Source organism: Physeter macrocephalus, chromosome 2 (genome assembly GCF_002837175.3).
Source record: "Physeter macrocephalus isolate SW-GA chromosome 2, ASM283717v5, whole genome shotgun sequence".
Classification (NCBI taxonomy): domain Eukaryota; kingdom Metazoa; phylum Chordata; class Mammalia; order Artiodactyla; family Physeteridae; genus Physeter; species Physeter macrocephalus.
The window spans coordinates 28,528,749-28,555,504 of NC_041215.1; the positions used below are offsets into that span (position 1 = coordinate 28,528,749).

At 46.8% G+C, this 26,756-nt stretch overlaps 1 protein-coding gene across 1 annotated transcript in view; it reads left to right on the forward strand.

Annotated features, from left to right (window-relative positions):
* The first annotated feature begins 19,419 nt into the window (after window positions 1-19,419).
* Window positions 19,420-26,756, forward strand: part of LOC102976268 (5-hydroxytryptamine receptor 5B-like) — a 12,207-nt gene continuing 4,870 nt past the window's right edge. Inside the window, 2 exon segments of the mRNA XM_028496718.1 lie at window positions 19,420-19,734; window positions 19,736-20,200. Of these exon segments, the coding sequence (XP_028352519.1) occupies window positions 19,420-19,734; window positions 19,736-20,200 (780 nt within the window).

The window sequence follows — 26,756 nt, forward strand, 5'->3', positions numbered from 1 at the left end:
CAGCACTGTCCACCTCACTGGGCTGCTGTAAGGATTCTATGAACCCATATAAGCACTTCAGATATACTAGCTGCTATTAGCAGAGCAGGACGCGTACTTTAGGAGGCAGTGAGAGACGGAACTAGGAACCTGGGTGGAACTCAGAGAAAGGAGGCTAGAAAGCCAAGCCATGAAGCTTGGACTTTAATTTGGTTCGCAGTGGAAAGAAAGCGGGTGCAATGTCAGATTGTGCATTAGGATTCATGCTGGCTAATGTTTAGGGTGGAGAGGACCAGGGTGAAACTGGAGGTGGGGAAAGCTGGGAATTAGAGAAGGAAACAAGAACAGATATGAGACATTGTGATGCTGCAGTCCTCCAGACATGACCCTGACGGATTCAGCGGTGACACTGGAGTGGCTGGAAGAAGACGGTGTGCTGACCACAAAGATGGGGTGCGGAGAGGAATGTGGTGCCGTTAGCACCACAAATACAAAGGAGCCGAGGTGTCGCGGGTAACCTTAACTCCTTAGCTCACTTTCCTCCTCTAACTAATGGAAAACCATCCCTGCCTCGCAGGATTGTCGTGAGAATGAAATGAATCAACAGATGCAAAGCAGCTTCTGCGTAGCAAGGACTGAACAAGTTTTAACCCCCTCGTCTCCCATTATGAAAATGCTGTCTTGTGTTGCCTTTTCATTATTTCATGTGACGGAGCTTTAGATTCTTGGCCAGTTCATCAGTGTACATACAAGTATTTTCCAAGTCTCCAATTTAATTTTCTTACAGATCATTTTTGTCCTTTGTGCTTACATCTACCTCATTTGGAAATTTTTCTCTCTCTGTTTCTTGATGTCTCTGCATCTAGACCAGTGGTTCGCAACGGAGGTCAGTTTTGTCTCACAGGGGACATTTGACAGTGTCTGCAGACGTTTTGGGTCATCATGATTGGGAGGAGGATGCTGCCAGCACTTATCTGGTAGAGGCCAGAGATGCTGCTAAAGGTCCTGCAGTGCACAGGACAGGCCCTCACAACAGAGAATTATCCAGCCCCAGATGTCAGTGGCATCAAGAATGGGAAACCCTGATCTAGACCCTCCTTGAGGGCATGGCTCCGGGTCTTATTTATTTATCTTTGTACCCCTTGTGTCTGGCTCACAGAGTTAAGAGTTTAATAAATAGGGATTGAACAGAAGAGAAATCAGGAAGAGGTGCTGATTTCTGGGGAAGAAGTGGGACTTCGGAGCAAGTCCATGTTGAGAATTCAGCAGGATCTCCAAGGGAAGAGGCAAGGAGGGCCAGAAGTCGTAAGAGAACTTGCAGCAGGACATTTGGAGTCATTCCGTCACCCATGAGAACTGTACTCAGTGACTACTTTGTATGAGGCGCTGTGCTAGACGCTGCAGCAGCAGAGGGGAGCAACTCCATCCCTACTCATAAGGAGCTTGTGGTCCACTGGAGGAGGAGACACTCGGAAGTAAATCCATCATGAGCAGAGCCTCGTGTGAGCCCTGAGGATGGGCCTCTAATGCTGCCTGGGGATTCATGGATGACGCGAGCATTGACCAGAGACAGGAGGGGCCGGGAGAGATGTCTTGGGTAAAGAAGAAGAGGAAGGACTGGAAGATATTCCAGGTGGTGGGAACTGCTCGTGCTAAGCGAAAATGGTGGAAACGCCAGGCGGGGCTGCATGAGAGGATGGTGAGGAGTGACGTGTAGTGGGGAATAGCAGGTGAGCCAGGGCTCTGTATTTGGAGAAGGGTAGGAAGCACTTGTAGGTGGACACAAAGACAGAGGGCGGTCAAGAGTTCTGTACGGTGTCCTGTGTAATGAGCACTGATTTCCTGTTAAATAAAGGTTCTTGAACAGCCACCTTGCCTAGGTCAAGAGCCGCTGCAGTGTCCTGGGAAGGTAACGCTGTTTGCTTTTTTAGGATAGAAGAGGCTTAAACATATCCTTGGGCGAAGGAGCGAGAAACTGAAGATGGAGAAGAGAAAGTGAGGGTAGTCGAAGAAGCAAAGCCTCAGAGAAGGCTGGCAGGTGAGTAATTGATTTAAATAGGACACTTTCCTGTTTGATGTTTTCCCCACTCTAAGTAAAACTTAAGAAGTGTCTGTTTCCTAACAGCATCCCTGGGCATCCTTGGCTTTGAGGTGGAAGGTGGCATTCTAGCTCCCCTGGCACCAGAGCCTGGAGGTTTTCAGCTCCATAGGGACCCAGGTGAAAAGACCAGGTTCTGGTTAGAGCAGGAGTACCTCGGATATGTTGGGATCTGTGGCAGCCGAAATAATGCCCCCCCCCAATAATGCCCATGTCCTAATCCCCAGAAACCATGAATACACTACCTTACGTGACAAAAGGGACTTTGTGGATGTGACTAAGTGATAATCTTGAGATGGAAAGTTACCCTGGATTACCCAAATGGGCTCGCTGGGATCACAGGGGTCCTTATAAGAGAAAGGCAAGAGGGTCAGACTCAAAGACGGTGATGTGACAACAGGAACAGAGATCAGAGAGTCAGGGAGAGATGTGAAGATACTACCCAGCCAGCTTGGAAGACAGAGGAGGGGCTGTGAGTCAAGGAATGCAGGCAGACGCTAGAAGCTGGAAAAGCAAGGAAACATTCTCCCTGGAGCCTCCAAAAGGCTCTGCTGACGCTTTGACTTTAGTTCAGGGAGGCCCACTTTGGACTTCCGATTATTGTAAGATAATAAATTTGTGTTGTTTTACACCACTAAGTGTGTGGTAATTCATTACAGCAGCCATAGGAAACTCATATAGCACCTTTCCCCCATTTCGAGTTGAAAGACTTCTTTGTACCTGTGCACATTTCCCGGGATCCTTGGCAACCATTTGGAAGACACAAGCTGTAAAACACTGGACTTCTGCATTCAGCCTTGGAACGACGTTCACAGCTGTGGAAACTGGAGTTTAAATCTTAATAGAACTCCACAGGAATTGAAGACACTTTAAAACAAGCTATTTTTTGACCCCAAATTAGACACCTGGGAGTCTCATTACAGACTCTTCTGCAAACCCCAGAGTGGCAAGGAATTAAATTCACCAGTATTCTCTGCTTCAGAGAAGGGTCCTCTGCAAACGCCAGCTGGATTGAACCCTTCCGCATCTGTGATGGACAGAGTGCAGCAATGTATTCAATACCTACATGTTTGTTTCCCTTAATTGTTTCAGGTGCCTTTGGGGAGTAAGCGGTGGTGGAATGGGTGGAGTACTCAGTTTTTTAGTCCACCTTCATTTCCCTCAACTCTAAGTAACAGCTTTACATGCCGGAATAGGTTACCATAGCAATATTTTCTAAGCAATAGATGGGCTGAATTGCACTATTGAAGAAGCTCAAGAGAAAATATGAATAACAACCTGGGAAAGTCCAGTGTGCTACAGAGCCTCGAGGCTGTTAAAACAAGGGGCTCAATGGATTCCCTAGTGATCTATCAGAAAGGTGGGACCCCCAGGTCATATAAAGTGCAGTGTGGGTAGCTATGGATCACCCTCAGAACGCCCACCTCCTCAGCTCCAAGTGACCCATCCACGAAGCTCAAATAACAAAAGACAAATTAAACAGGTTGGGGGGAGGAGTCTTTGAAATTCATATCAAAAAGGGGTACTTGACAAAGCTCTCCTACAGGGATCCTAGGAAGATGGTGGTCACCCTGACAGAATAAGTTTTTGATTTTTCTGAATCCCCACATAAAAACAGAGCAGCCAGAGAGCAAAACAAAAAAACACAGACAATAGTTACATAAAAACAGAGCAGCCAGAGAGCAAAACAAAAAGGCCACAGACAATAATGACAACAAAAAGTAGGTTACAGAGTGTCCCATTGAATCCCAAAGCACAGCTGGGTGGGACAAAGCAGCAAACAGCCACAGAACTGCTGGTTATTAGCAAAGTGCAGGAGGAAACAGTGGGAAATAATGCAGCAGCTGATGGATCTAAGAACAGGAGAAACCCAAAAAGAACAAACAGGGGGCCAATTTGAGACCAGCAGCTGAAACTGGAGGTTTCCCCACTCTATCGTGAGTGAGGGCAAGGTTGGAAGGGCTGGAGGAATCCAATCCCTTTGAACCCTTTTTTGGTAGCTCTAATGGGATATAATATATATTATTATACCATTCATGTACCATACAATTCATCCACTGAAAGTTTTTTTCACATATTCAGGGAGTTGTGCAACCATCACCACAATCAATTTTAGAACATTTCCACCACCTCAGAAAGAAAGCCTGTACCCATTAGCAGCCCCTACCCTGTGCCTCCAGCCACTGGCAGTCACTAATCTACTCTCTGTTTTTATAAATATGCCTATTCTCTATCTTTCACATAACTGGAATCATACAATATGAAGCCTTTTGTGCCTGGCTTCTTTCACTTAGCATGTTTTCAAGATTTATCCATGTTGTCACATGAACTAGTACTTCATCCCTTTTTTATGGCCAAATAATAATCCATTGTATGACTATACCACATTTTATTTAAACATTTGTCCATTGGCAGGCATTTGGATTGTTTCTGTTTGGGGGTGTTATAAGCAATGCTACTATGAACACTTGTGTACAAGTTTTTGTGTGGACACATATTTTCATTTCGCTTGGGAACATACCTAGGAGTGGAATCGTTGGGCCAAATAGTAACTCATGTTTAACTTTTTTGAGGAACTGCCAGGCTGTTTTCCAAAGTGTCTGCACCATTTACATTTTTAACAGCAGTATGAAGGTTCTAATTTCTCACATCCTCAATGACACTGGTTATTGTCTGATTGTGGCTTGTAGCCATCCTAGTAAGTGTGAAGTGATATCTCATTGTGGTTTTGATTTTCATGTCCCTGGTAACTAATGATGTCATGAAGATTTTCCTCCATGTTGCTTCTGAGAATTTTACAGTTGCAGCTCTTACATTTTGGTCTTTGCTCTAGTTTAGTTAATTTCTGTATATGGTGTGAGGTAAGGGTCTAACATAATTTCTTTTTTTTTTTTTTTTTTTTTTTTTGTGGTATGCGGGCCTCTCACTGTTGTGGCCTCTCCCGTTGCGGAGCACAGGCTCCGGACACACAGGCTTAGCGGCCATGGCTCACGGGCCCAGCCGCTCCGCGGCACGTGGGATCCTCCCAGACCGGGGCGCGAACCCAGTTCCCCTGCATCGGCAGGCGGACGCGCAACCACTGCGCCACCAGGGAAGCCCTAACATAATTTCTTTATGTGTGGCTATCCAGCTGTCCCAGCACCATTTTTTGAAGAGGATGTTCTTTCCCCCATTGAATGGTCTTGGCATCAATGTCAAAATCAACTGGCCCTGAATATATGGGGTTATTTTTGGACTCTCTATTCCAGAGGTCTATTGTGTCTGTCTTTATGCCAGCACCACACTATTTTGATGACTGTGACTTTGTAATCACTTTTGAATTTGGGAATTAGGATTCCTACAACTTTGCTCCTCTTTCACACAATTGTTTTGGCTATTGGGGGTCCCTTGAGACTGTATAAATTTTAGGATCAGGTTTTTTATTCTGCAAGAAGGCCATTGTGATTTTGATAGGGATTACATTGAATCTATAGATCACATTGGGAAGTATTTCAGTCTTAACAATATTGTCTTCCAATGCATGAACTTAGGATGTCTTTCTGTTTCTTGAAGTCTTTTAAAATTTCTTTCAGCAATATTTTGTAATTTTAATTTACAAGTCCTGAACCTCTTTGGTTGATTTTATTCCTAAGTATTTTATTCTTTTTAATGATATTGTAAATGAAATTGTTTTTGCCTTTTTGGGTTACTCACTGCTTGTGTGTGGAAATATTCATTTTCGCATGTTGATCTTATAGCCTACAACTTTGATGAATTTGTTTATTAGCTCTAACAGTTTTTTGTGGAATCTTTAGGGTTTTCTTCATATAACATCATGTCATCTGTGACATGTCTTAATACCTTCTTTCCAATTTGGATGCCTTTTATTTCTTTTCTTGCCTAATTATTGTGCCTATATACATGGTGAACAGAAGTGATGAAAGTGGGTATCCTTGTCTTGTTCTTAATCTTAGCTTTCAGACTTTCACTACTGAACATGATATTAGCTATAGGTTTTTCATTTATATCCTTTATTATGTTGAGAAAGTTCCCTTCTATTCCGAGTTTATCTAGTGCTTTATCTTCAAAGGGTGATAGATTCCTCCAATGATTTTTTGCATGCAGGCTTAATTTTTAAAGATTTGGAAACAATACCCAAAGATTACCTTATACTTTTCCTCTATTTCATGTTCAAAACATATAAGGAAAAAAAAGAAAAGAGAGTTTTATTTTCTTTTGTGATTGACTGCCATTAGCCCTTCTTAAAGTCATTAATGAAAATAATGGCTAGTATTTGGCTGGGGAAGTTTTTAAAGAAAGACAGTCTGAGGATTTCAGAACTTGTCATGAAGTCAATCACGGCAGGGTAAGGGGTGGGTCTGGTTGTAGCTACTTCCATAGCCCTGTATCATTTCACCCTCAATAAAGAACACTCTGATACTGGGAGTTTCATATCTTGCCAACAGAATATAAATGTTACTCAAAAGAGACAACAAGGACTAGCAACTCTTTTGACTAGATGAGTTCAACTGTCAAATTGCTCAGGAAACAGAAGAATCTCCACTGGACCGTACAGGCATAACACTAGAGACTTGACAAAGAAAAACAGAGAAAGAAAATCCTCCATGACAAGATCATCTAGGAAGTGAAAAGCAATTTGAATGGAGAGCTTTGTAACACAAAATGTGAGCTCTTTTAAGGCAGCTTAAGTCCAGTGTATCTATTTCTAAAAGGCTTACAATAAAAATCAATATAGAGCTAGGTTATTAAAATTGTTGCAAAGTAAGAAAAAAGAAATATGCAAAAATAATTTCTACAATTAAGAATGAAATATGAACCACAATGATATACCACTTCACGTCTACTAGGATGTCTATAGTTTTAAAAATGGAAAATAACAAGTGTTGGTGAGGCTGTAGAGAAATTGTAACTCTCACACATTGCTGGTGGAATGTAAAATGGTGCAGCTGCTGTGGAAAACAGTGGGATGGCTCCCCAGTAAGTTAACCATAGAGTTACCATATGACCCAGCAATTCCACTCCTAGGTACATACCCAAAGGAATCAAAAACATGGACTCAGTTACTTGCATGCCTAGGTTCATCACAGCATTATTCACAATAGCCAAAAGGTAGAAACAACCCAAGTGCTCATCAATAGATACATGGTTAAACAAAACGTGGTTTATACACTTCAGTCCAATATTACTCAGCCATAAACAGGAATGAGATGTTGATACATGCTACACATTGTTCCTGCCCAGATGCCAAGCTCCCTTCACACGCCACTTGCATGAGTGGAATTTTCACCCACCTGCTTTCCTTCCTCCAATTTAGTCCCAATGCTAACCCGTCATAAAAACTGCTGGCAAAATATCAATAATACTCCTAAACACACAAACCCAGCAGGGGGAGATCATGGCAGTACATGCCCTGGTACCTCCCTCAAACTCCCTACATTATGTGCCAACATCCCAGGAGGGGGAAAGTGTAATTGCAATGGAACAGTCAAAGGTTGATAAAACAGCTACGCATGTAGTGAAATCTGGATCCAGGTTGTCATTTACAACCAAGTAAAAAATAGTGGATTTTTGTTAAAATAAGTAAAATTAGGAGTGATTTTCAATAACTGGCATCAAGTATTACTATGAAGTCTCTGCCCACCTGGCCCCAACAATTGCTCCTCACCCCTTGTGGGTATTGGATGTCACAGCCTGGCTGTCAAAGTTCTTCCAAATCTAATATTTAACCACAATCTAGCATATCCAAACCCTATATCTAGCTCCCTCCCGCCCCCCAGCAAATGGTGTCTGCTTTGCCTTCCTAAAACTCCTGTTTCACAAACGAGGGATGTTCAGTCTCAAATTGCTTGAGTGATTCCCTCTGTCAAAAGCATCCTGTGTTGTTCTTTCTTCTTTACAAATCCTACCCATCAAGAAGTTACAACACCTCCTCCAGGAAGCCCCCCTCACTATTTTCACCCTATTGAAGCTTTCCTGTGAATGTGTTTTTTGAATGGTAACTTAACGACTCTTTGTTAGCCTTCATCTTGTATTGCTCTCAACCTATTTAATGTGCACTTCCTCCTCATCCATCAAATTGTGTCTTCGGTATCCTACCTCATCACAGCTGTTGCAGGTGGAATTCCCTAGGACACATGCTGGGATGGAGATTAGTGTGCAGGAAGTTTATTGGGGTGTGGCCCAGGGGAAAACATCACCTTCAGGGGCTAAGGGAGAAGCTGAGCTGGGACACAGTCACCAAAAATTCACAGCTAAGCCCACTGGGGGCCCTGAAGCTGAGATTATCCTTCTGAGTCTCAAGTTGGAAAGAGGGGCTGAGACTTTATACTCTGTGTTGGTCGTGGCTGAGCGGTCCTGGGAGGGGCTGCGACCTGGGCCAGGGACTCCCTTCAGCAGAGCCAATTCCAGAATAAGCCGGGGGTGGAGGACTCTCTGTGGCAGCTCCCCCAGCTGCCAGGGGACCAAGTGCTTTGATCCTAAAGGGGGAGCTGGTTGTCAACTCTGAGGGCTTAAAAGGAAGTGAGGAAAGAAAGGGGGAGATGGAAAAGAGGGAAGAAGGGGAGGGGTCCATCGTGTTACCCTGGGTCTCGTTTGGAGCAGGATGTGACAGGGTAGTCACTCCCTTATTAGGGCAACGAGCTGCAAGGAGACAAGAGGACGGCCATGCAGAGCAGTGGTGTCCCGACCAAGGGGCTCTGCTGGCCGCTGGTTGAGCTGGGATTTGCACCCACGCGTGTCAGGCTCCAGGGTCCCCCTTCATTGTCCTCTCAGTTGGCAAACTGAGCCTCTGGTCACGTCATCGTTTGGGAAGTATCTGGAGGTGTTGAAGGAAAAGTGGGCTCCAAACCAAGAAAGAGAATTGTGGAAGTCCTCTGCTTTCTCTGTAATCCTTAGAGACTGAAAGAAAAATTTCATAGAAGGAAAATAATTCCGTGCACAATAAAGGTATTTTTTTTTAAGGCGAAAGTTAAGTTTGCCTAAAGTAAAGAGTATCCAGGGACCAGACTTTCTGTAAAGCCCAAAAAGGAATTCAAATTTTGGAGATAAAAGAGTGTGCCTGGAATGCGTTGGAATCTGAAATTATAAACCGCAAAGAAAGTCCACGGCGCAGGCATGATAATGACTCCCTCTCACAACCCGCAGAAAGTCAAATTCCAGGAAAGAGAAAGATCAAAGCGATAGAGGCAGAGAGGAGAAGCGGAGGCAGATGTGAGCCCAACTGTCATGACCTGGGCGACTTGAAAGTATCATTCCTGCTTCCAACTTCTGAAGCTCATTTAGCGGCCAGTTATCACATCAGGGAAATAGGAAACACGGAGGCCTTTCCTGCAGCTCAAGAATCTGAATTCATCTCAGAACACTCTCTCTCCCCCCTAGGAGGAATGAAAGTCCAAGGCCTCTAGAAATCATGATACCTTCTGCCCCCAAGGATCTTGGGCCAAACTGGGGTTTTCATCCAAGAGTGTGAGGCAGGACAGTGCGTGAGGAATTTTTCCTAGAATCTGTACTTAAATCCATGCCTTTTTCAAAATAATTAATGCTTTTCTCTAACACCTTATAGTTAAAATTCACCAACGAGCAACAGATTGGTAGGATATTTCTTTATGGCTCTCTGTATTCATCCTATAAATCTATACATTAAATTTACCAAGTATCATCTGGTCTTGATCGATTTTTCTAATCTGTACTTCTCTCAGTGAGGTGTTTCCTAATTGACCTCTCCAAATTAAGAGACTTAAGAGATCTTGGATTTATTTTGTTTTCTAAGCACTTCTCTCTTTTGCTCGTCTGGAGTTAGAAATTGCAACTATTGGTCATTTGAAGGCTGATGTTTCAGTTACAGGATCTGGGGCTAAATCAACAGCTCAGATAGGGTTCAGGGTGCGAATTAGCCTGCAGGGGGAATGTGGATAATTCCAGATCTCATTACAGCCGTGCTTTCCAATTTTGCCTTCCTGCGAACTGCTTAAAATGCAGAAAAAGTCCACTGAGACACCCCTTCTCTTCCATGCACCCCCTCGTCTTCCTTATTCTGCTTCTAACCCCTTCTGATGCTGGGAAGCAACATGTGGGAAGATGAGCCAGAGGTAATTAGACTGGCTAATTCCCTGACTGGTGGGAAGAGACCACTGAACGTGGAAAACACTGAACTAGGCAGAGCCCTCAGTTCAATGGGCCACCCTGGGATGTAACCTATTGATGCAGGGTCCTGGAGGCTCTTGGATAGGCTTTATTATCATCATTGACATTGGAGAACTTTCAGCTGTAGGCCAAAAGTCTTTGCTAGAGGTCTTTGCTTTAGTAAGAATGGAGGGATTTTCAAGGGTTGAGGTTTGAATGCGTGGAAAAACAATTACCTTTGGTCATGGAAAAGAAAGTAGCTGGGGGAAAAAATGGAGCGCATCTGCTAATTAAAACTCTAAGAGTTGTAGGAGGAACAAATTTCTCTAAGGCACTATCTCTCCCACATTCCTGCAAACAATTGGCCTCAACACCCACACCTGGAAAAACAAACGCCAATCATGCCTGGATGTTTCCTTGAACATGTTTTCTCTTCCCCATCACCACCTGATCATTAACGTTACTTTGACAGTGAGTTGCAGATAAGCTCGTTGCTTATCTGGAAAAATTATTTTTGCCCACTTTTATTCTAAAGCAAAGTCACAGGAGTGGGGAGGCTGGGACCAACACCAAACCCAGATCAATTCCTTCCTGTGTGTGAGGTGAGAAAAAGACCACCTTCTTCAACTCCAGATAGATCACAAATCTCTGGGTGGCTGAGGACTAAATATAGTCATTCATAGCATAGGAGAGGCATGTGCTTTAATTGTTAAATTTCAATGTAAATCATAATTGAGGAAATGTGGCTAAAAATAGTTTTACAAGGCAGATGACACTATGACATAGGTTAATGTATAGAGGATGCGTTTCTAGATTTATTTCTAACTATAGATACAATGGGGTACCTGCCTGAGACTAGTCCTTGCGCTTTTTAAAACCTTGATAAAGACCAGCAGGGGGTTTGAGGAGGAGAGATGGCTATTTTAAAGTCACAGGCAGCTATTGCTTTCTCTGGAGGTGGACACCTGAATTTCACCTCACTGGGTGTGAAAGACGGGTCACATTTCCTTTAGGGGAGAAAAATTCCTCCAAATGTGGATTTAGACCATACTGTCCTTAAAATTTCTTTGTTCGTGTGTGTGTGTGTGTGTGTGTGTGTGTGTGTGTGTGTGCGCACATTCATGCAGAAGCATTCTTATTCAGGAATTTAACCATCTGTATTAGGAGGAAAAAGGAGCTGGGATGGTAGCCGGAAGGATACAGTGACATGTCTTCATTTCACACTTGCTTTGTAAAGCTTCACAGCAGGCGTCAATGCAGATTAAATAACTCTGCTTTCAGGGAAGGTACCTCTTTGGGTTTTGGTATTGTCTAGGTGAGGGGAGCGACTAAGGAAAGGCCTTAGGAGGAACATTTGTTTCTGATGGGACCTTCTAAGGGCCAGACACCCCAGAAATGGGCTGGGCTGTGAGGACTGAGGGGCGGAGGCTGGCACTCCCGACGGGTGAGAACTCCTCAGGGACCCAGCCTTGGAGGGACCTTATCACCTACAATATGGTGACTTGGAACAGCCATATCCAGCCCCGAGTGCTGTTCTCTGATTCCTGAGGAGCTAAGGCAGGGGCCATGCCAGTGTGGAGGAACTTTCTCTGGGAAGCCGTAGGAAGGGAAACTAGTAGGACTAAGACTTCTGTGGTCAAGCAGGACATTTGAGAGGGGGCATGCCAGCCAGAGAGACATGTCTGAAATACCTAAGTCAGTGGTTCTCAACTTCAGGGGCTTTGACCCCCAGGAAACATCCGGCAGTTTCTGGAGACATTTTTCGTTGTCACACCTGGGGAGGTGCTGCTGGCATCTAGTGGGTGGAGGGCAAACGTGTGGCTAAACATCTTACAGCAACAGACTCCTCCTCCCACAGCAAAGACTATTCAGCCCAAAATGTCAACAGCGCTCAGGTTGAGGAACTCTGACCTAGATGGACGTAGTAAATGCACTTAGATGTTCATATGCAAATATACTAAAAGCTCTGTCTCAAAGGTACAAATAATGTTGGTTTTAAAAGAAAAGGTTGTCTGGCAAAAAAACAAGACAACGAGATGTGTTTCTTGAGGGTCTAGTGTGTGTTAGGTTTTGTTATGTGTTCTGGGGTCCCAGAAACCAACAGGACAAACTTCTTGTCCTCATGGAATTTATATTCTAGCTGGGAGGGCAGGCCCCTAAGAATCGGGTACACTCAGATCATAATTATGCTATCAGCTCTTGTGAATTAACACATTGGATTCTCCCAACAACCCATAGTGAAATGTGTGCTACTATAATAACCTCATTTAAAAAGACACTGAGGCCTTAGCCCGTAAGTCCCACCACTGACAGTGAGTCCCAGTCTTTACAGAATTTAAAATTGCTCTTACTGTCAAACAGACTTTAGAGCTTCACTAGCTATATGAGTTTGGTACCATAATTTAATTTCTCTTGCTTCTTCCTTTATGTGTAGAATGGAGATCATAAAAGTATCACAGAAGGTTTTTGTGAAAATTAAGCGTGTCGCGTGATAGAAAGCGCTTGCACAGAGTGAGCGTTAATAAGTCGTATAAGGAAAGTGGAAAGTAGAAAGAGAATAGCTGAAAACCTGCTTTAGACCAGTGGTCCTCAAAGTGTGGATCCAGGATCAGCAGCTACATCTGGGAGCTCATTAGAAATGCAGACTCTTGGCCCCCAGCTCAGGCCTAACTCTGGAGCTGGGCCCCAGCCATCTGGGTTTAATACGCTCTCTGGGTGACTCTGATGGACGCTGAGGTTTGAGAACCAATGTATGAGACCAGTCTGAGGTGGTGGTGTTTGGGCTGTGATACGGGGGTGCTTCTCCACTAGATCCTAACTTCCTCCCCAACTACAAACTTTTATATTTTTTTCAGTTTTTTATGAAACTCTATATTTCCTCCCTTCTCTTTTGCTGTTTCTTTACTTTTGCTTGGCTTCATGCTTAACTGAACCCTTCTCCTCACCTTCCATGACCAGATATCTTCCCTGATACCCTTCCACACCCTCAACTGCTCTCTACCTTCAGTTAGCTGGTTCTTGGTTTTCTTCATTCGTTCATTCACTCACTCACTCCTTCATTCACTCATTCGTTCATTCATTCACTCACTCATTCATTAACTCATTCATTCACTCACGCCCTCATTCATTCACTCACTCATTCATTCACTCACTCCATTCACTCATTCATTCACTCACTCATTCGTTCATTCATTCACTCATTCGTTCATTCATTCACTCATTCATTAACTCACTCATTCGTTCATTCATTCACTCACTCATTCACTCCCTCGTTCATTCATTCATTCATTCACTCCCTCGTTCATTCATTCATTCACTCATTCATTCACTCACTCATTCACTCATTCGTTCATTCATTCACTCACTCATTCATTCACTCACTCGTTCATTCATTCACTCATTTGTTCATTCATTCACTCACTCATTCATTAACTCACTCATTTATTCACTCACTCACTCCCTTGTTCATTCATTCACTCACTCACTCATTCATTCATTCATGCATGCATGCTCGCTGAGCCACACCCGGCACTGTGTAGATGCTGGGAGGAAGGGCAGGGAGAGACCCAGTCATAACCTCAGGGATCCTGCTGCCTTCCAGGGGAGAGGCAGAAACCTGCCCTGTCCCAAGACTGGCCTCAGGGCCCAGCCAGAGCAAGAACACTGCTGAGGCTGGGGGTGGGGCAGAGGTGGGGACCAGAACCAGCTTCTCAAAGGAGGTGACACTTACACTTGGTCTGAGACAATGAACAAATAGGAAAAGAGCCCGATAAAATAACATGAAAAATCATCTGGGAGAACACAAGGGCAATAATATCAAAGAACAAATGCTTTTTTAATAACAGCAGAAGAAGGTAATCATGGGAGATGCATGGAAACACTAAAGAGAAATAGAGGGATCAGCTGACTCAAGATGATTGAAATGTTCTACCTCTGTTTTCTTTAAAAGCAAAACCTGACAAACCAGAAGGGAATGAACTGCTGTTCAGTCAATGTCGGGCACTTCCTGATTATTCTCTGCCTGTGCCTTGGGTTTGTTGTTGTTTTTGTTCTTCTTCTTTTGCCTCCAAGCCTTTGCTCACCCTCTACCCGCAGCCAGCTCTGCCTCGCTCCTCCTTCACCTCCGTCAGGGAAAGTCCTCCATCGTTTAATGTCCAGGTCAAAGGCTGGCTCTCACTCCACTCCTTCCCATCGGAGGGGACTCCTCTCCCCCAGCGAGATCAGACACCTTTGTTTCTACTTCTAATCAGCGGTTGGCACATTTTGCTGCATTCTGGTCATGCAACAGATGGATGAAAGGTCTTTGGGCCAGGACAACATCTCACCTGCATCTGTACCACCTCAATGTCTTGCCCTCAACAGTCAGGGCTGGGCTTCGCTGCAGACGATCACACATGGCCTGGGGATGGGAAGGCCGATCACCATCTCCTGCTGCACCACACACAACGAGGAATCAAGGAGTTGAATTCCCAAATCTATCCATAAACTTGAGAAATAGAAATAAAGGGTAGCAAAGCAACTTATAGTTGCAAAGTAAACTGCAGACATTGGTGGAGACAAGATCAATGAGTCCTATTATATAAAGCAAATAAATTATTCAACAAAATGTAATAAAATTATAAATGTGAACACAGGAATGACAGAAAAAAGTATGTGACAACAACACAGATGAAAATCTGCTCTATAATTACACTGAAATTGATCAATAGTCACAAGGTCGGTACCCAGATTCCTGTATAAAGTAGTTAAAAGGAGATGAACAGTTTCTACACAAGAATATATAGACAATAAATCACCATGTGGAAAAATCAGGGCTTTTTTTAGCCATTGAAGAAATGCAAATTAAAACAATTAAAATAGATCATTGTACACCAATTAAACTTTTTTCTAATAAAAAAATTTATTTTGTCAAGGCTGTCAGCCTCTCTCTTGTTTCTTCAAAGCCAGGGCCAACACAACAGTGAATCCAATAAATCTCTCTATGGTAAAGTTTGAAAATATGTAAAAAGAACAATCACACAGTTCCTACAATTCAACTCAGTTATTAGATTTGGGAGAAAATGTATCAAGGAAATAATCTCAAAGGGGTGAAAGAATTTTGCTAATTGTAATTTAAAAATCAGCAAACCGGGCTTCCCTGGTGGCGCAGTGGTTGACAGTCCGCCTGCCGACGCAGGGGACACAGGTTCGTGCCCGGGTCCAGGAAGATCCTACATGCCACGGAGCAGCTAGGCCCATGAGCCATGGTCGCTGAGCCTGCACGTCCGGAGCCTGTGCTCCGCAACGGGAGAGGCCACAACAGTGAGAGGCCCGCATACTGCAAAAAAAAAAAAAAAAAAAAAAAAAAAAATCAGCAAACCAAAAAGGCCTGGCAAGTACTGTGCAGGGCCTGGGAGTTTACCTGGCTTGCAAGCTAACAAGCTACCCTGTAACTGTTTCCTAGATGCTGTCAGAAGACAGGAGACCCCCAGGTCAGAGACAGAGGACTTTATTCCTCTGGGGAAAAGCTGGAGCCAGAGCTCCAGGTTCATGTATGCCGGCTCCCCATGTTTCCCAAGTCCCATGGGGGTTACGGAAAGGGCCTGGGTTGGATCCTGCCCAGGCAGGGGTCTCTGTTACAGGAGAGGAACACTGAGCTTGGGGGGCTCACCACAGCTATAGTAATGGAAGCAAGCTTGCCTTTTGCCCAGGGGGAGAGGTTACTTCATCCTTTAAGGTGGCTTGCTGCACACACAACTCTGAGAGATGGCCTAGATAATGAGGAGTCTGGGCCTTGTAACCTTGGCCTGCCCTACATGAATGTGCAGGGGGGCTCAGGGCTCCCGGATCACCTCTCCCAATAGTGACTCATTCACTCATTCAACATATCCATTCAAATTTATTGTCACCTTCTATATGCCTTGCACTGAAATACAGTTGACCCTTGAACTGTGCAGGTCCACTTATACACGGATTCTTTTTTTCTATAAATACCTACTACAGTACCGCGTGATCCGCAGTTGGTTGAATCAGCGGATGCAGAATCACAGATAGGAGGGGCTGACTGTAAAGTTACAGGTAGATTTTCCACAGCGCGGCACCCCTAATCCTCGGCATCGCTCGAGGGTCAACTGTAGAGGTTAAGGATACAGCGGTGAATAAACTTCCTGCCTGAGAAGAGCTTATATAGTAGGGGAGGCAGGTATCCAAAAGGAATTAAATAACATGATGGCACTCTGTGAACTGTTGTGAAGACAAGTAAAGCGGAGCAATGGCATAGAGCCGTCTTTAGACAGAGCGGTGGACTATAGATCCGACGGTCAGGGAAGGCCTGAGATGGTGACACCGGACCAGAGACCAGAAGGAAGTGAATAAGCCGCACGCCTACCTGAGGGAAGAGCATCCCAGGCACGCCCCAAAGCCCTGAGAATGGGATGTGCTTGTCACCTTCAAGGAACGGGAGGCCCAGCCGCTGGAGTGTGGTGAGCAGGAGAGAGTGGTCTGAGATGAGAGTAGAAAAGCCCAAAACGACTTGTAATGGAGACAATTTAATTTTCTAAAATGACAAACAGACTTTTTACCTAAAACAATTTATACAGAAGAAGTCAATGAAAACCATCAGACTGAAGCCCCAGTCCAGTGAACGGAGGGCCACTTGGTGTCATGGACAAATGGGGGATGGGGGTTGGAAGAGCTAAGCCCCCCGCATCAGTCACCAGGCGACAAACCTCTCGCTGTTTCCCCACCTGCAAATAGGAAAGATGCCTAAAAAGCTTGCGGGTAAGATCAAGTGAAATAAAATGTGTGAATGTATTTTGTAGTTACAAATATTTGAGAGAGTAAAACTGTAGTAACTCGATCTGCATCAAACGTCCCAAGAGAATGGAATCTAAGCTTTGAACTAGAAGTTAAAAATAGTGGCAATTGTCATCATTCATTGAACACTTAGTCAAGTATTAAACATACTTTTACAATAATCTCCTGACAGGCGTTAATTATCCTCATTTCTAAAATGAGAAAACTGAGTCTCCGAAAGCTTAAGTTGCTCAAAGTCTCTCACCTAATACATGGAACAATATAAAAAGTGTAACTATGAAGAGTATATAGCAACACGAAGAATGTTAGGAGAAATCTGGAAAATAAAAAATTGACTTTAGGCATGAAAAATGTATGTGGATAGAAGCAAAGATGGGAAAATAAAAGCATGTCCTGCATCCGACTGGGGCAAGATGAATGCTTTTACATTTTTGCTATTCTTTGCTCTCGTTACAATGTTTGCCCAATAAAATAGGGAGAAAATTCTTGTGAAACTCTTTCAAATGCTAGTCACCATTTCCTTCTAAAGGATGGTCTTTGTCATGTCAATTTTCGTCCCAAATCCAGCTTTTTCCACGATCGAGTGCAAACCCTGCTCCTTGGCGTTTGCACTCTGCATGTCCATCTCCTGGTGGCATTGCCCCAGCTACCCACACTCTGGCCAGGTCCCATCCTCCATTCATCTCATCCAACATCTAAATGCCTTCCTGACAGCTCAGTAAGTCCAAGGGCTTCTCCGACCACAGCTCCCCCCATCTCTGTGATCCCTGAACAGCCCATCATTTCTGAGATTTTTTGTCAGCCACTTGACACTTACGCCTGCAAGTCCAAGTATTTTTATCCTGACTCCTTTGCCTGTTGCTCTTTATGCCCCAGGAGTGAGTCTGTGTGTGTAAGCAAGACCAGTCCCACACAGGATGCAGAAGGCAGAAGTCCCCACTCTGTGAATGGACGAGGAAGGGAGAGTAAGGAGGACATTCTTTGTGTCCCTCCCGCAGGGTCCCGTATCCAAAGATGGCCCCAGATGCCAGGGGTGGGATACTCAGAGGACCAGGGAAGAAACACTTCCCCCCACTGCAGCCTAGGGAACCTTTCCAGAAAGAGCCTCTTCTGGGCGCCCTGCTCAGCCTGAGGCTGTTCCCAGGGTGTTAGTAAGAAGCCAGTGAATGACCGCCAGCCAGTCCAGCTGCCCTGACAAGAGAAGGGGCAGTTTGGGCTCTGTGTTCTTTAGGTTTCTAGTCTACTCCCAGGAACAGAAGTATTGCAGCTTTAGGCTGATTTAATTATGATTGAACTATTATTTAAAGTGTTAAGAGACTGAAAATGGGGGCTGGGCGGCGGGCTAGGGGCATGTCACTTCTCACTGGTGTCTACCTTTGCCCAGGGGTCAACAAAATATAAGCCGATCCTCACCCTGGATGTGAAGAACCGGAAGACACACACTAGGGTCGGGAACTTCCGCAACCGCAAAGGGAGCGCGGGCTGGGAACGCGGGTAGAGATGTGATGGGACGGGTTAGGGATGGCACGGCGAGGAGGTGGCGAACCCTCCCGCGTCAGCGCCTCTGCCAGACTGCCTAGAAGCCGCGTTCTTTCTGCACAGAGCCAGACAGGGAACTTCTCAAGGCAGCAGGAAGCCTCGCCGGGCGGAGGTGTGGCGAGGGAGGCGGCAGGCAGGAAGGAGGCGGGCCGAGGAGCTTCCTGTTTGACATACCCAACACCTGGGTCTCCTAGTTCACCTAGCATGGGGGTGGAGAAAACCAGAATCTCTCTGTCCGGGAGAGGCCCGGTTCCTCTGTTTCCGGGTGTCAAACTGTGCCCCAGGCCGGTCCCAGGGATCCGCGAAGGTGGCGGCCACGGCATTCCTAGGCGATTGTGAACCTTCCCCGCCGACTCCCGAGTTAGGGTTCTCTCCGCGCGCCGGGGGCGGGGAGACTCGCGGAACAGCCTGAAGGCCCGGCTCCAGGCGGCGGGCCCTCCGGACCACCCGCCCCCGCGCACCCCGGGTGCAGCTCTGCTCCAGCGGCCGCCGGCTCGTGCGTGGTGGGGTCCACTCTCCAAGGCCGCCCTGCGCGCGGACACCGCGTGCTCTCAGATTCCCAGCCCTACGACAGCCCGTTGCCCCGGGACGGAGAGGAGAGGCGGGAAGGGCTGGCGCGCCCGCCGGCGCTGGACTCCTGAGGGGTCCCACTCTTTTTTTTTCCTTTTTTTCCTCCACTGGAAAAGAGGTCCACGAGGGCTCCAAGCAGAGGCGCCAAAGGAGGGCTGCGGCACAATGAGGGACCATGGGGGGACGAACTGGACCCCTCTCTGCCCTCCCCGGGCACACAGGGCCCCCCTCCGACGCCCGCACCCTCCCTGTCCACGCTGAGCGCCAGGGGCGCGTGCGTCCCCGCCGAGGGGCCGGGATCCCGCACGCCGCGCGCCATGGAAGCAGCTAACCTCTCGGTGGCCTTCGCCGGGGTCGCCCTTCCCCTGGGACCCGAAGCCTAGAGCAGCAGCCCAAGCCCCGGCGGGGTCGTCCAGTTGACCCCAGGCGGCGGCACCCTGCCTGGTCGAGAGCCGCCCTTCTCTGTCTTCACGGGGCTGGTGGTGACGCAGCTCGTGCTGCTGATTGCGGCCACTTTCCTGTGGAACCTGCTGGTCTTGGTCACCATCCTGCGCGTCCGCGCCCTCCACCGTGTGCCGCATAACTTGGTGGCCTCGACGGCCGTGTCGGACGTGCTCGTGGCAGCGCTGGTGCATCACGCCCCTGAGCCTGGCGAGCGAGCTGTCGACCGGGCGACGGTGGCGGCGGGGCCGGAGCTTGTGCCACGTGTGGATCTCCTTCGACGTGCTGCGCTGCACCGCCAGCATCTGGAACGTGGCGGCCATCGCCCGGGACCGATACTGGACCATCACGCGCCACCTGCCGTGCACGCCGCGCACCCGCCGCCGGGCCTCGGTGCTCACGATCGCGCTCACCTGGGCCCTCTCCGCGCTCATCGCCCTCGCGCCGCTGCTCTTCGGCTGGGGCGAGGCGAACGACGCTCGGCTCCAGCGCTGCTGGGTGAGCCAGGAACCCTCCTACGCCGTCTCCTCCGCCTGTGGCGCCTTCTACCTGCCTCTTGGCGTGGTGCCATCTGTCCGCTGGAAGATATACAAGGCGGCCAAGCTTCGCTTCGGTCGCCGCCGCAGGGCTGTGCTGCTGTTTGCCGCCACCGTGCAGGTGAGGCGCGGGTTGAGCAATGGGGATTTGGGGAAGCGGGTCGCTGCGGGAGGAGGAAGCTTGACGAAAGGGAGAGCTGGCGGTGAAAGTTTGCACACTTGGCGCACGCGCGAAAAGGTTGGCCAGCGGCGCGGCCCGAGCGGCCGGGGAGTTTGCCATCCGCTCTCCTGCAGCGCCCGCCGCGGGGCTCATCACCTGCGCCTGGCGCGCACGCGAAGGGTTCGCCACCTGCGTGGCTGGTGCGCGCGGGAGAAGGGGAAGGGGGCGACATGGGCAGCGTTTCTCGGGAGCGGTGAGGGCACGTCTGATTTCGCTGCGCCCTCTGTTGCTTTCCCCCTAGAGCTAGTGTGTCCGTGCGAATCTTCAGCCGCCAACTTCCTAGTCCCGGCTAGACCAAGCGCGACTGCGGGGGGCTGGGAATACGTCCTGCGGTGAGCGAATGCCAGTGACCATTCGCCCCTTATTTAATGTCCGCACTGCGCCCTCGTCCACACCCTGCTGTCCAGAGGCGATTCCCCAACCCTATCGGCCAGCTCCCTGCCAAGGGGGAAGTGAGGATAAAAATGAATCCAAGTGTCACTTTGCTTTCACTGTCCCAACCTCAGTGCTATCTTTTAGTGCCTTTGGAACGAGATAGAACCGTGGGTTGAAATCCCAGCTGGGGACGTTGGGGCAGTTGCTTAATTTCTGTGGGCTTTGTTTCCTCAACTTTAAATAAGTGAATTCCTACTTCATAGGGCGGTTGGTTTACGTGAGATGAAGCATGTGAGGCACCTAGCACAGTGCCTGGAAAACGGGGAATGGGGGTCAGAGCTGGCCGGAGCAAGGAGATCCACGGCGCGTTGCCTGGCAGTCTACAATGGGCCCGCACATAAGCCTGGAAATAAATGAGATGGAGGAACCTGCATTTGACAGAACTTCTCTCCATTGTATTTAGAGTCGGGGCTTTCTGCCTTTTGGCCAGACCCTAACAGATGACAGTTCCCTCCTCACCCTGGAAGCCCCAAACTCTCCTTTTGAGCGAATGGGGGTTTCAGGCTCTCAGTCCTAGAGAATAACAGGACTTAGTGCCCCTTTCCTAATACAATCTATGGACCAGGGAAAGGGGGCATGAGGGGGGAAGGAAAGAGACGGGGTAAGTTCTTCTGTGGTTAGTTTTGTTTTACTTTTGAAAGTTAACCCCTATACTCAGGTTATTCAAACGTCTGTATTTTTAAAAGCAGGCGTCTCGCCACCCCGCACTCCCTTCATTAAATGGCAGAGGAGTTTTGTAGGATAAAATAGGAATGTCAACTGGAAAGTGTTGGTAGGGGAGAGCTTTATTCAGAATTAATGATGTCCTTTGAAAGGTCCCTCGGAAATCCTGGGGTGATCATCGCTTTTCCTCTGCTGGCCGAGGTAGGGCTGACTTTTACTGGCTACGTCAATCCAGTGCGCACCCAGAGAAATCATGGTGAAACGGATGCCAGAAAGGCTTGCCAAGCCTGAGTTGAGTGTTCATTTTTGACAGAACCCATTCAGGCAGGTGATACAAAGCAGACGTGCCTGGTCGGGAGCCTGGCCAATGGGGAGGCCGCTGGCAGGGAGAAAGAGCTCTAGGAGGCGGGGCAGCGTGGTGGTGCCCTGATTTAGCCACCTGCTGGCGCCACCTGCTGGGGCGAGCCCCTTCCGCACCTGGTGCTGCAAGTCTGCTCTAGGACACAGCATTGGTCTAAGTCAGGCTAAGAGTCCTGACTCATGATGCTGAGATACATCTACAGATGAGATGGGGTTCGAGAACACCCTGCTTCTTTAGGCTTCCAGCAAGCTGTCACTCAGACTCCTGGGTAATGTTGCTGAGTCAGCACTGGCAAGCTTTCTGACCACAGGACACCCAGACAGAATTTTAAAATAATGTGCCGGGAAGTACTCTCTCCGTGCGTTCCCCCACCTGCTTTTGTCTGCCCTCCGGGGAAATGAGTCAAGCTGCATTTAGGTCCTGCAAAGTGTCTCTACTGCTTTCTGTGGGTGATGGAAGTACTTAGGAAGGCAGAAGGCCTCTGGTCATGAGGCTGTGCACACCCTTCGTCTTTTTTCAGGATCCTGTGACTAGGTCCCAACACCAAAATAGTGTCAGAAAGGGATCTGCAACAGTGCCTCGATTTTTTCAAGTCGAGAAGGAAAGAAATGCTGACTGAGTTCCCTCTTTCAGGCACTGTGCCGCTTTACCTACATCCTCTTATTTAATCCTCAGCATCCAGACGAATTGGTATTACAGTCTCTCTTCGTCAGGATAACCTAAGATACGCTGTGTAACATAGAACCCCCAGACTAACGGTTTATCTCACTCTCACTCAAAGTTCAGTGTGGGTCTGGAGGCCCTCGTCCTGCTCAGCATTCCTCCAGGCAGTACCTCATGGATCCGGGCCCCTTGTCATCCTTTAGCTATGCTGTCCTGAACATGTGGCTTCCAAGGTTGCTGTGGAAGGGGAAGCAAGACCTGGAGATACAGCAGCTTTTACCTCCTTACCCTGAAGTGCCCCTTCGGGTCACAGTCCACTGGCCAGACCCTGGGAAAACTTGGGGAGCCTATGGCTATTTGGTGAACACTCACCCTCTTCGCCACACAGCTCCCATTTCACAGATGATCAAACTCAAGTGGCATAAAGTGAGTTCATCCACGACCACACAGTTATGGGGTGGAAAAGCTGAAGTTTGTCCCGGATCTAAAAGTCACTGTTCTGTTTCACCCCTTTTTCGGTACGCCACGCTCTCTCCAGGAACTTAACTTCGGCGCATCTCACAAGCATCTCGACCTTCATGGGAGACAGGCAGTCATATCCCAGCCAAGGTGGGTCATGGGGATGTCAACTGAAAACAAAAGCACAACCTAAAAGATGAGAATTATGTTTTATTCAGTGGACTTTCTGAGGACTTAAGCCCGAAGACAGCCTCTCAGGTCGCTCCGAGGGACGGCTCCGAAGAGGTAAGGAAGCAGCCAGGATATACAGAAAAACCAGGTAGTCGGAACTTCAAAAGATTACTGTTAATTAAAGAAAACCTGATATCTTAAGTTTGTTTTTGTTTTTTTTTATAAATTTATTCATTTATTTATCCATCTTTGGCCATGTCGTGTCCTCGTTGCTGCACACAGGCCTTCTCCAGTTGTGGCGAGCGGGGGCCGCCCTCTGCCGCGGCGCACGGGCTTCTCATGGCGGTGGCTTCTCTCGTTGCGGAGCACGGGCTCTAGGTGCACGGGCTTCCGTAGTTGTGGCACAGGCGCTCAGTAGTTGTGGCTCGCGGGCTCTAGAGCACAGGTCCAGCAGCCGTGGCACACGGGCCTAGTTGCTCCGTGGCATGTGGGATCTTCCCGGACCGGGGTTCGAACCTCTGTCCCCTGCCTTGGCAGGCGATTCCTAACCACTGCGCCACCAGGGAAGCCCCAGATATCTTAAGTTAATGAATTTAGCGCTTGTCTATGTATGGGAAGATGCAAGAGTCTGGGCTCATTGAAATCACCCCTCTGATTTGCACCTTAGCTATCTGGGGCCTGTATCCTGCTTTTCTTTGTCCTGAATCCCCTCAGGGTGAACAGTTCAGTGGCTGGTGGCTTGAGGGCCGTAACATCTTCTGTTTACTGATATGGCAGGAGACATTTTTCATGCACAGGGAGCAGGATCTCAGAACTATGCCCGTGAACACCTTTCCAGGAGAGCTGAACACAGCTGAGCGCAGAGGTACCGCCAGCTTCTCTTGGGAGACGGGATTAATTCCCACCTGCATCCTTTTTTTCAGCCTCATAGACTGAGCACGACACAGAGAGTATACTCTGCCCTCACCACGCACCTCCCATGGCTTATGACCGCTTCTGCCCTGTGCCTTTTACTGCTTAGAAGAAGAAAAAAGCAAAGCCAATAGAGATGATTTGTTTGGCTTTTAAAATGCGACATCAAACATTTTGTTCTTTTTAATTATCTGATATCTGTGCACAAGTTGATACTGGGGCCATTTTATTCATTAGGCACCGAGAGCCACCATACTTATGGGGGCCCGTGGAAATAGTTTAATTTTAATTTCTTTTAGAGGAAAAAATGAATATAATTGTTAATGAATATGTAATAATGAGCCCAGCCTTGATTATATTAGTCTTTATAATAGTAGGGTCATAAGATATAATTTTTAATATTTTTTAATGGAGGAAGGACCCACAGAGGCAAGGATGCCTCGGGCTCATGAAGGTTATAATGTGGCCCTGGTTGATACCCTTCACTCATTCACTCAATCAATAAACATTTTGGGGGAGACAGTGTGCACAGTGGTTAAGAGCATGGGATTTAGAAGCAAGGAGACCTGGATTTCAATTCTTTTTGTGCCACTTATTAGCACTTCAGCCAGGTGAGTTCATCTCCATCTGCATTTCCATCTGTAGGTAAAATGGAAATATTGCCATCTGCCACTTAAAATTCTTGTGAAGAGTAGATGAGATAATAGTGTATATGGAGTAACTAAAATAGTAAACCCTAAATGATAGCTGCTTTACTATCTTCATTATTATTTTTTGAAATTCTTCTTATAAATTATAAGTAATACACTATTATTTTATACCTCTTACCATTACAGGTGGGTTTGTTATTTATTTCTTAACAATTAGTGCAAAGCTTAGTGTCTTAAGACAACAAACATGTATGAACTCACAGTTTCCGTGGGGCAGGCGTTGGGAATGGCTTAGCTGGGCGGTTCTGGCACAAGGTCTCTTGTGGTTGTAGCTGTGGCTTGTTTGCATGTCTGTTAGCAGGACGTCTCCACAAGGCTGCTTGAGTGTCATCACAACATGGCCGCTGGCTTCCCCTAGTCTGAGACGGTGAAGCAAGGAGGAAACTGCAGTCAGTGCCTTTTATGATCTGGTCTCAGAAGTTATATTCCATCACTTCCCTTATATTCTATTCCTTAGAAGTGAGTCACTAACTCCAGTCCATACACAAGGGAGGGGGAATTAGGCTCCACCTTTGGGAAACGTGTCAGTGAACCCGTGGACATATTTTAAAACCCCTTCAAAAGGACACGCAGATGGTTCAAGTTTACCCGACTGACTTGTAGTGACCTATGCATCAGACAATGTAGTAGCCTTTGAGGTTTCACAGAAGTGGTCTCTGCTCTCGGCGGGGTTCGAACCTCTGTCCCCTGCCTTGGCAGGCGATTCCTAACCACTGCGCCACCAGGGAAGCCCCAGATATCTTAAGTTAATGAATTTAGCGCTTGTCTATGTATGGGAAGATGCAAGAGTCTGGGCTCATTGAAATCACCCCTCTGATTTGCACCTTAGCTATCTGGGGCCTGTATCCTGCTTTTCTTTGTCCTGAATCCCCTCAGGGTGAACAGTTCAGTGGCTGGTGGCTTGAGGGCCGTAACATCTTCTGTTTACTGATATGGCAGGAGACATTTTTCATGCACAGGGAGCAGGATCTCAGAACTATGCCCGTGAACACCTTTCCAGGAGAGCTGAACACAGCTGAGCGCAGAGGTACCGCCAGCTTCTCTTGGGAGACGGGATTAATTCCCACCTGCATCCTTTTTTTCAGCCTCATAGACTGAGCACGACACAGAGAGTATACTCTGCCCTCACCACGCACCTCCCATGGCTTATGACCGCTTCTGCCCTGTGCCTTTTACTGCTTAGAAGAAGAAAAAAGCAAAGCCAATAGAGATGATTTGTTTGGCTTTTAAAATGCGACATCAAACATTTTGTTCTTTTTAATTATCTGATATCTGTGCACAAGTTGATACTGGGGCCATTTTATTCATTAGGCACCGAGAGCCACCATACTTATGGGGGCCCGTGGAAATAGTTTAATTTTAATTTCTTTTAGAGGAAAAAATGAATATAATTGTTAATGAATATGTAATAATGAGCCCAGCCTTGATTATATTAGTCTTTATAATAGTAGGGTCATAAGATATAATTTTTAATATTTTTTAATGGAGGAAGGACCCACAGAGGCAAGGATGCCTCGGGCTCATGAAGGTTATAATGTGGCCCTGGTTGATACCCTTCACTCATTCACTCAATCAATAAACATTTTGGGGGAGACAGTGTGCACAGTGGTTAAGAGCATGGGATTTAGAAGCAAGGAGACCTGGATTTCAATTCTTTTTGTGCCACTTATTAGCACTTCAGCCAGGTGAGTTCATCTCCATCTGCATTTCCATCTGTAGGTAAAATGGAAATATTGCCATCTGCCACTTAAAATTCTTGTGAAGAGTAGATGAGATAATAGTGTATATGGAGTAACTAAAATAGTAAACCCTAAATGATAGCTGCTTTACTATCTTCATTATTATTTTTTGAAATTCTTCTTATAAATTATAAGTAATACACTATTATTTTATACCTCTTACCATTACAGGTGGGTTTGTTATTTATTTCTTAACAATTAGTGCAAAGCTTAGTGTCTTAAGACAACAAACATGTATGAACTCACAGTTTCCGTGGGGCAGGCGTTGGGAATGGCTTAGCTGGGCGGTTCTGGCACAAGGTCTCTTGTGGTTGTAGCTGTGGCTTGTTTGCATGTCTGTTAGC